The 10,826-nt window shown below is 39.6% G+C and overlaps 1 protein-coding gene across 1 annotated transcript; it reads left to right on the forward strand.

Moving 5' to 3' along the window:
- Positions 1-541: 541 nt before the first annotated feature.
- Positions 542-10,416, forward strand: FETUB (fetuin B). Its single transcript, XM_050902855.1, is given in 8 exon segments — positions 542-763; positions 5,169-5,280; positions 6,680-6,766; positions 7,305-7,471; positions 8,409-8,522; positions 9,441-9,530; positions 10,010-10,130; positions 10,133-10,416. Coding segments are annotated over 8 exon segments (1,197 nt in total).
- Positions 10,417-10,826: the final 410 nt, after the last annotated feature.

Genomic DNA, 10,826 nt, shown 5'->3' on the forward strand with positions numbered 1-10,826 from the left:
AGAGAGTCAGTATATTTGTTTACAGTTAGCATTTAACAAATTCAAAGTGTAAAATCAGTCAACCTTGTGGCCCTTATCCAGTTCCCATTCAACTTACTGAGACCTTTGTCATTGTCTTATTTGGGAGAACTGGATCACTGACAGAACAGAGCTGGAGCCAGACCTGTCCTGCATGTAGGTTTATTTAAGCAATTCTGGTTTCTTAAGAAAGCAGCTTTGTGTGTATATTCTTGTCCCTTGCAATGAGGTCAAAGTTATACAAACTGCCCTGTGAAGTCTGAATTGGAGATGTAAAGCCAGAAAGAGAAAGCGCTCTCTGGTCTCAGAGGGAGCGACAACACTTTCATAAAACCTTGTAACCATTGACTTAGTGTTTGCTGTTGCAGCTGTAGATTTAAAGGTGATGGTCACTATGTAATAAAAAGGGGACACAAGCTTATAAAGAGACATGGCTCCATTACAAAAGTCTGCTATTTCATGCAGGTCAGCCTCTCCATACTGACTTACCATTCTGATCTGCTGCACTAGTCTTCTAAGCAGAATGGTTTTACTTGTTTCAATGCTCTTTGGCACACAGGCGCTTTGCTCCTGGGCTGCCTCTCCTCCTGCCAGAGAAACACCGACTGCATTGCTTTCCCCCGCCTGTGATGACACTGCAGTAGAGGAGGCTGCAGATCTGGCTCTTCGCCAGATCAATGCTGACCGAAAAGAGGGCTACATACTCAGTCTCTACCAAATTCTCAGTGTCCGAGAACATCCTCAGGTAAGTTACCTGCTTGTTCTGTATCTGTTTCTCCCATGAAGAGCCCTGTGTCTATCACTATTCCTTAGCAATATCTATTTGAACTAAGAAATATTTCAAAAGGCAAATGTAAAGTTACATTCACAGGACTCGAGAGGCCATGTCAACTTTATGCACAGATGACTAGAAACAGTTTCATCACCACTGTGGGCAATTAGAGAGCAAATCTCAGTCACGATTCTCTGCTGCCTGCCCCTGGAATAGCTCCAGGCATCAGTTCAAATTTAGTATGAAACACCACTACTCTGATTTAATTTCATTTTACACCTTCCTCCCTCTGCCTTGAGCAGTTGGAGTGCAAAGTCTATTAAGTCATCGTGCATTTTGCACAAAAGATGTAAGGACTAACAGGTGTAAACACATCCAGCTTGGGATCAGGGAATTCCTTCACAGATCTCTAAATGATGACTCATTCTCCAGAAGAAACCTGAAACCAGATCAAGTGCAAAAATTACACTGGAAATACCTATGGAATATCACTCTCATATCCTCAAGTATCTTATTTCCCTATGTGTGCTTAATTTATTACTATTTCGTGTTACAATAGCTGAATCTACTGGTGCTAGCCAGGGACAACCTGAAATGAGTGCACAAGGCCCACAACACATAAGGCACTGTGGAAGCATGCTACTAACATTCCCTGCCGTGCTTGCTCACTGCCCATAACCTCACCCGAAAGGCTGATTTCTGAATGCTTAAAGAAAACCAGGCTCATTGCCAGATGTTTAAAGATCTGTACTGGCAAGGATATGACACTACTTCCTGCTGCTCTCATAAGGACATCGTTTCTGCAGACATGCCGTGGCCTCCAGCAATCTGAGATCTCACAACTAAAGATGCACACTTTGCTGTGTTTTGCACTATGATGTTCTCTATATTGCTTTGCTCAGGTGACAGAATGTGCCCACTAAGCAACTGGATGAGGTCTCTTCAGAATTTTTTCCACACGGGATGCCTCTGAGCTGGCCCAGAACCCACATCACCAGTGATGGAGTTAGGTACTTAGCCCCCCGTCCTGGGGCTATTTCCTACTGACAAGAATTAGAGCACCCCTATGACCACCCTAGAGTGCAGCATGGTGGGTGCAGACATGCTGTAAACCACTTCATACATCTCCCTGCTTCTCCCTTTACCTGTGCCAAGTATATCTCAGCACAGGAGAATTTTGGTTGTTGTTCGTGATTTGGTCTGTCACTTAATTCCCTAGAGACTTAACTTACTGCCTTAGGGCATACTTTGTTCATTTGGGGGTTTAATTTACTTTTATTCTTATTTTTTGCATCTAATACGCTTATCCTGTAAATAAGGTGTTTCAAGACACTGCAATAACAAACTAGACAATCTAAGCCCTTTGTCACATTTTTGCTGCTGCTGGGACTGAGTACATAAGTAGCAGTCAGCTATGTTAGGGATGTTCATGGATAGTAACAACCTTATACAAGCTTCTATTCCCCTTAAAAAAATAAAGAAATCTTTTTTTTTTTATCACTCAGTGGTCCTTCCTCCCATTTTTTTAACCGATACTCCGGATAAAAACATTTTCAAAGTTACTTCAAATTCAAATCTGCCCTTAAGCAAACTGTGGTTCAGTTTTGCTCTAATTGAAACTAATGAGCCATCTGCTATTAACTTACATGCAAGTAGGACAGAGCCTTTCTTTCACACAAGATACTCACGATTAACTTCACTGACAGGCACTTAACCAAATTACAAAACACACCAAAATATTTCATTTCTTCCCCTTGCACCAGGTCACCCTGCCACAAAGGCAATGCTGCGCTGCTGCCGCATCTCTTCGGGCTCCCAGGCTCTCCAGCATGCATTGCAGTGGCAATCCTAGCATCAGCAGCACTGAGGAAGGGATCTTTTTGGCAATGCAGAAAAGATAGAAGTTTTTATTCAATACTAAGCAGATATCAAAAGGCCTTTGCATAACGGTCTTTTAATGAAAATTAAAATAAGGATGATGAAACCTTCAGAGATCTGCTGAGCTCTGAATAAACCCCAAATTATCCTTTCCCCAGTGGAGGATGATACATGCAGAAGCAGGTAGACAAAAAGATTTATCGATTTTATAATAACCTCATCTGCATATTAGAGCTGATATTATACAAGAGAGCTACAGGCAATAGGAAATACAGTTTGGTCCTCCCTGGTTGCATTTAGTATTTCCAAGATCATCAAGCTTTACAACTGGTCTTCATGATTCAGCCGAGTAAACCCATCTAACATCAAACACGTTTGATTATAAGAACATTTCTTTAATGAGATAGGTGTGTGCTTTTGCCTCCAGAATACCTGAACAACCAACTTGAAAGCTCAAGTCACCAGTCCCAACTTCAGGACTCCTTAAAGAGACACATTTTTCTTGGCTATTACTTCTTCATGCAGGATAGTCTTAGTGATTTTTTTTTCTCATAGAGGATATATTTGAAGTTACAAGCTTGTACTAAATGCTGCATTACTGAAAAAACACATTTTCAGCAAATGGCATTTACTCTTTGACCAGTCTTACTTTCTGTTTACTGATTTAACCTATATTAGCTATCATATTAAGGAGACATATCATCATGGTATTTAGGTACCTTGTATGTAAACAGGCAATTACGATTAGTTCCTTCCATAGAAGGATCTATGCAGCCAGGTGGGGGGATACTGCCATGCCACGGTACACAGTGCTGCTGCACCTCAGCTTCGCTCTTTGTCAAAATATCTTTTGATCCTTTCATGACCTTCAAAACGACACTTATAATTAAACCTCAGGATTAGTGTAGGCAAACTCTGAGAGCTCAGTGCAAGGCATTACCAGATTACTTTGTAGAACACTTAGGGAAAAAAGAGGATATGAAAATACAAAAAACGGTATAAAGCATGATAAGTTGCATATGTAAGAATATAGCTTAGAGACAAAGCTAACAAAACAATTTACTCATTCTTTATATTTATTTTCTATTTATTTTGTTCTTTTATATTTAAAGGCTTTAGTATTACATTTACAAGTATATATGGTAGAGCTCACATAAAATCACCATCCCAGTCTCTTTCCAGAGATCTCTATACTGTGTGACCAGAATAGTTTGTATCACTCAGTCTCCTCAGAACTCAAGAACAGATACCTCTTAGTGTTTTTCCAAGCAGTATAAAAACAAAAAAGCCAGCAGTACTCCAGCATTTAGATGCCCTGTTGACTGGTCTTTAGTCACTGTTAAACAGAAATCAAAACCGAAGCCAAAATTGTACAGATACTGGCCCCAGACTTCTACAAGACTCTTGCCCCATAAAGTGTTTTCTCCATAAACCAGTGAAATCAACTAGGAATGAATGAATACTGCTCTCATTCAGTTTTGTTTTTTCTCCCTCTTCAGCAAAGACATAATCTCAGTCTAAACATGCAGCTAACACTCACATCTAAGTTCTTTAGGATGTATAAATGACAGCTGCTCTCTTTCCAGCTTTCCACTACAGAAAATAAAATATGATTCTACTAAGCTGTATCCTTGATAAATGTCCTGGAAAGGTGCTTACCCATATCTACAGTGGAAGCAGAACCAGGAGCTGCACCATGCAGCATCTCATCTTTCTGTACCACATGATGTAATCACTAGATATATGGAGCTGTACTTTTAGTCTTTCCCTGTCCCTGTCGCATGGAAAGAGGTTTGCCCAAAAATTGAGCCCGAACTGCTTTGTGCACCTGTGCTGCAGTGAAGTGAATAAAGGTTTTTGGACTTAAACACAGGCTCAGAACTCAAGCACTGGACTGAAGCTTTAAGTGAGTCAGAGACATCCATGTAGATATGCAAAGTCTCTCATAGCACTTTCGATATCTGAGAGAATATTTGTCTGCATCAACGCAGTCATTGCCTCTCTATGGCAAGTGCAAAGCATCCATACTTGAAGAAGACACCATTCTAAGAAATAAGATATTTCTGTTTCTAATGCCTACTGGGAATGTTCCATGTTAGCAGTTTTTCATTATTTGTGGTATTTATTGTCTCATTCTTATTGAAGGCAAAATGACCTACCTTTCAAATCTAATCATAAAATGCAGTTGATGATGAAAACATCAGCATGTTTAGTCTTTATTCTTGGGTTCTGGTTGGTACCAGAATCAGAAGGATAAAACTGACTCTAAAAGGCTGTTCTTTAATTAAAGCTGGCTAGATGCATGACGAAGCCTGTTACAACAGGGCCTGAATCTCACCTGATTTGCCGCCATTGAGAATTTGTCCCACAGAATGTTCAGTTTTCAGGAAACCTGTGTGTCCCACCTGTGTGTTTTGTGTTTCTCCCTCTCTCCCTTTTATGTGTCCCTACTTTGTTCTATACAAAACTGGGATGTGACCCTTTCTTTTTCTGTTTTCAGGAGATCACTGGTTCTGTCTTCTGTCTCATCTTGGATGTAGTAGATACCGAATGCCATGTACTCAGCAAAAAGTTGTGGAAGAACTGTACAGCCAGATTTGCTCATACAACTGTAAGGATTTTATTTTCTTATTTAATCTCAGGTATGACAAGTTACTCAGGTACTACTGATGAAAGCAAAATCCCTACACATGCATTTTTAGTAGGCAGCAGAGCTTAGGAGAAATCAAAACCCATTTTTTAAGGTCCACAGTTTTCCTCTGTACTTTCTAATCAGTTTCTAGACTGGTAAGATTTATTTTTAAAAATGAAAATTAAAAGAAAGTTTTTGACCAGAGCTAATAAGCAGACATAACTGAATAGCCATGCTAGGACACTATTTAGAATAAATGGTTTACTTTTTATAGCAACCCTATAAGAGTTTATTTTAAAGACAGGCTGTCAAGAAGGGAATAAAAGAAACTCACTTTTATATAACATGCAATTTTTGGTTTAGTTTAATTCCACTTTTATTCTGACAACTTTGCAAAAATTGCACTGAAAGAGGAGAAAAAGGAAAGCTCAGCAAGATAAGCTGCAAAGACAGAAAGTGATCCAAGACTGTTGCTACAGGTGACCAAAACGATTCTGAACAAGTGAAAAGAAAACCTTTATAAAATGAAGAATGACGAGAAAGAAGCTTCACGTGGAAAAAAAAGAAGTTATGATTAAATTGTCCTGGGCTAGTTCTTAGGTCAATCAGTTTTCATTTTTAAATGAAAAACTGGAAAAAATAAAAAGAATTCTGCTCACTTCCACTTACAGTGCTTTCAGCACGAAAAGGGTGCAAAGCACATATGGTCGATATGGCTTCTGTGAAGTCAAGAAATGTATGTCCCAGAGGCCTTGATCATACATGTGGCAATATTTAAGAAGCACTCAGAGAATATACATTCAACTTTTAAACATAAAGGCACCATCGATATTAATAGGCCAGTATTTTTTTCTGCCATAAAGTCAGAGTTTCTTTGTGTGCAAGGGTGATCTTACTGTGCCACAAAACTGATTTAGGGTCTTTCCTACCACTCTCCTTCCTTACTATGGACATAGGGAGATGAGGGAAGGTGGAAGACGGGTGACTGGATCCAGACACTCTGAGCTGATCTCCAGGTTTAAGCTCTCTGGGTTCTACACATAGACGCAGCTCCAAGTGCGGGGGCCTGGCCAGGGAAAGCACTCTGTGACACTTGGGCACTCCTTAGCTGCCAGAAGAGTGGCCTTGTGTAGGCCATCCTGCAGACAAGCACTGCACCTGTATAGCTCAGAATTATACCCGGGGAAGATCTGGCCTTTTTTTTCTAAAGAAGATACTTAGAAATGTGCTTCATTGCCATTTGAGTATTAACACAACTTTTTTCTTGAAAAGAATTTCATGACTGCAAGGAGAAAATGAACCACTCACTGTCTAGGTACTAGATGATCAGTGCAAAGGGTGCAATATTAATTGTTTCTAAATGTTTATATTGTTTTGGATTTCTGGTCAATGCAAAGCAATTATCTACATTAATCAGGCAAGAAATATTGCTCATCTGAACACTTATGAGTGCATTTTACAACCAGATATGTCTTTATTTAACACACGTTGAAAGAGGACTGGAAAAGCACTGTTTGCCTTATAGCATTACTTCAAATTTTAATTCTAATTATGGCACCACGGCATCTCCATTAGCTTTCAGCTGCCCTAATTTTCTCAAGTCAGTGATCATAAGGCCAGAGTGGTCCTGCAGCTCAAAACAGTGCAGCAATAACTGTTTTCACCTCTGGGAAACCCAGCAGAGCCTCTACATGGGCTTTTACCCTCTGGTCCAAAAAGCATTTTTATGGGTTTGTGAAAGGCAAGTAAAAACAGCAAGCCCACTGTCAGTAGGTTGAGCTTTTTTCTGCAGTGTCTCTGCCTCCACTGCAGCATTTTTATGGGTCTGCAAATTCATAAAGATTCAAGATCATTGAGTGAATCAAGCCACATATTGTTATTCCAGGGGACTGGAGGACAAGTGGGTAGGGTTGGGAGCATAGATGTATTTACAGGGACCTACACTATCAACATGCTCTTATGGTTATGCTTTCTCTAATGACATTGTTTTGTTTTAATAAAACATTCCACCCAGATATATTTGGACAGTATGTCCTGACTGCCCAGCTGATGACTGTCCAACTGAGCCCAAGCATTTGGAGGCTGCTGATCAAAGCCTTGCCAAGTTCATTGAGGAGAGCGAACAAACTCATTATTTCTCTGTCCTCAATGTCACAAGAGCTTCAACGTAGGTAAGCCAAGGCTCATCTGACTTGCTTTAGCCCTCAAGAAGTATGGATCCACCTGTTATACTTTATATGATTTGTTATGTCTTACAGATTGTTTAGAATTTGTATCTGCACAGTACAAAGAATACTTCTATGCAGAATTCTCCTGGGAAATGAGGATCTGCATTGATCCAAGACTTTGACTCCATTCTTTGCAAAAAGAAGGGCTTAAACAAAACTCAAGACACAGATTTGTGTTCCAAAGTTTAGGAAAGCTTCACTGTGAGCTCTTTCTCCTACCACCACCATGAATTAGTGACTGCCTAATAGAAACAATTTAATAAAGCACATTCATCCCTTCCTGTAATTCACTGAATGAGTTTAAACATCGTTTAAAACTAATTTTAGACTAACAGAGAGTTAATGATCTCCTGGCTAAATCCTGTTTGTTTACCACAGTAATATCCAGTCTCTCTAAAATTCATTATGTATAGATAACAAAGTGGTTTTCGCTCTTTGTCTCAAACTGTTAGATATAACTACAATACAGTATTTAATCGCTCCAATTTTCCAACCCTGAGGTACGTGCATTTCAGAAATAGAAAAAGCAATCCTGTTCATTAAAGCAGCCAGAAATGATCAACAAGGCACTGAAGAGGGTCTTTGGATATGTAGTTCTATGTGGATGCTAACTTATTACAAAACTCAAACTCATTTCAACTATAGCTAATCCATGAGTTACTAAGATTGTGCATATATAAGAAGTAAAAAAACCCCCAGGCAATAAAGCAGCACTGGCAAAAAATCATTCTCCTGTAATACAACTAACTGTGGTGCCCCAAGTACAACCTGTTCCTTCCACACTTAGCAGGAGTTTTACATCTATTTCAAGGTCTGTAGGATTCTTCTTTCTTCCTGACACATGCACAACATCTAATTGCCACTGTTCTCTCATTAACAGTGGGTTGTTGGTACTGCATATTTTTTAGACTTTTTAGTTCAGGAGACATCCTGCTCCAAAAATGACACGGTTGCTGACATCTCCAAGTGCAAGCCACTTTCATCGGAACTAGCTGTAAGTACTTTTCCTTGTATAAACACCTATTTTTCAGATACTATGGTTCCTCAGTGAATACTTAGCCTATCCCTTTGGCTCTTTGCAGACAAGAATCAAAGCCCACAGGTATCTTTTTATGGGTTGTAGCTCTATACTGTCTTGCAACTGTACAAACCGCTTTAGAATAGAGAAAACATTTCAGTAAAAGTTCTGAATTCTTACCTAGAAGTCCATGAACAAAGAAAACAGAAAAAAATACCATCCAGAAGAAGGTGGGATAGCCGTCGCCTTACAAAACTGAATAATTCTTAAGGATTTCTTCCAAGTAGACAGACATAGACAATAAATCCCAAACGACGCATAAAGAGTATATTCATACTACAATCAGGTCAGCTAAGGAAAACATTTAGGAACTAAGGAAATAATTATAAGAGAAACTGAAATACTAAATGGGCATTCTGCCAAGAGATAACATTTCAAGCCCCATCTTAACTGAGATCCAAGCCATGTTACCTACAGCCCAGTAAAAACACAACTATTAGAAACAACATTTTTTCGTGGCTTCTTTCACTAGTATGGTGTGAAATTGTTTTTGCCTGAAAAATGGTATTATGTTCTATTACACAACTTGCCTGTATGGGGATATTCTGCTGCAGCAGAACTTAAGTGTGCTGTTGTAGTTGGACCTTAAGCGGCCAGCTTATTTTTACTATCAAGTTACCTAACCCTCCTTTGCAAACATAAAGCCTTTTTCAAAATGCTGCCTGCCTTTGTAAGCTTGCCAATCCCAAAATAAAAGTTTGCCCAAGCTGCTTATCCCTACAAATACATGTAAAATCTATAACTATTCAGCCTTTCATAATCACTTATTTTACAAGATAGGAGCTAAGTATGAGTGCTACAATGTGAAAAAAAGCTTGCATTTTCTTCTTCCAGCAAATAGGTTTCTGCAAAGGCTCTGTAGTAAACAGTCACTTGGAACATGAACGGTTTGTCACAATATCCTGGGAAATCTACAGTCTGCAGGTATTTCTTAATCTAATCTTAATATTGCAAGAGTAGTACTCCTTTACAAAACAAGAATTGAACTCTTGAAAGCCCAGCCATTTTTAAGTTTTCTTATTCACAAAGATATGGGCTTCAAGAAAGTGATAAGGCCAAATCAGGAAGAAATCTCTCTTGTGATAAAATAGACTTGCTAGGTGGGTAAAAGGCAATAGATTAAGTAGAGTCAATCATACAGAATGTGTTCAGAATGCTCTACAAAGAAATTGTAAATAACAAAGGGAATGCAAAGAGCAATAACTGTGTAGTTACCCAAGTTTCATGCATCCATCTCCACTGACGTAAGAAGTAGTTCCGTCTGTCTATCCTTTGAGCTTCTGTTCTGCAGCTGGTCTTTGCAGACTGGAATTGCAGCAGATCCTTAGTGTGAAGGTGACCTTCTTCATATCTGAAAGAATTTGGAATAGCTTCAATAAAGGTAATGCTTATTGCCTGTTTAGGCTCCTGCCACTGAAGAGGAGAAACAGCAAGCTAATCACACACCTGGAAAATCCAGCCAGAATCATCAACAAGCTTTCCCTTCAGAAACCAATCCTTTCTCCCCACACCTAGAAAAAACAGTGGACTACCCCCTTCAACTGAGGACATCTCTTTCCAAAACCTACCAGAAAGTCAAAATGAACATAAATATGGAAAGTCAGCTCCACCTGAGGCTGTAGGATCTATGCCCTGTCTTGATGGAGAAAAGACTCAAGTAGACAAACCAGACTTGACCAAACCAGTCACTGGACCAGTTATTGTCCCTCTTCCTGAAGTACTTTCTCTATCAGACTCATGCCCAGGAGAAGCAAAGGAGATAAATTCCATCCTCCAGCCTTTGCTGCCTAAAAAGCCTACCCAAGTCTAGCCAGCATCCAATCACCTCAACTACTGGTAACAAAATAACGGCCACAATGGCAACCTGGTCTTTCAATTTGTGTAACATATTTCAATAAATAAATTGCTTATTACAGTCTTCATCTTTGGAGTTCTCAGTTTTAAGAAAGCACAAGAATAGATTAGAGAAAGAAATTTAACTGGGGCATTTTCCAACAAAAGAATTTGTCTTTTAATTCTCGAATTCGTCTCATCAGTAAGAGCATGAAGGAAAGGTAACTGTGGAGGGTAAAAGGCCTTGCAGGGCTGAGACAGCCCAAAAGCATTAGAAAAAAATATCCTCAGTAGCAAAAGTCTGTCAGGGCACAGTGCGGGATGGCTGCTCCCCAAGGGATGGTGAGACAGAGCCGAGCGTGATAACCAGGCTGGCAGGGCAGGGGC

The sequence above is a fragment of the Gymnogyps californianus genome, chromosome 10 (assembly GCF_018139145.2).
Source record: "Gymnogyps californianus isolate 813 chromosome 10, ASM1813914v2, whole genome shotgun sequence".
NCBI classification, from domain to species: Eukaryota; Metazoa; Chordata; class Aves; order Accipitriformes; family Cathartidae; genus Gymnogyps; species Gymnogyps californianus.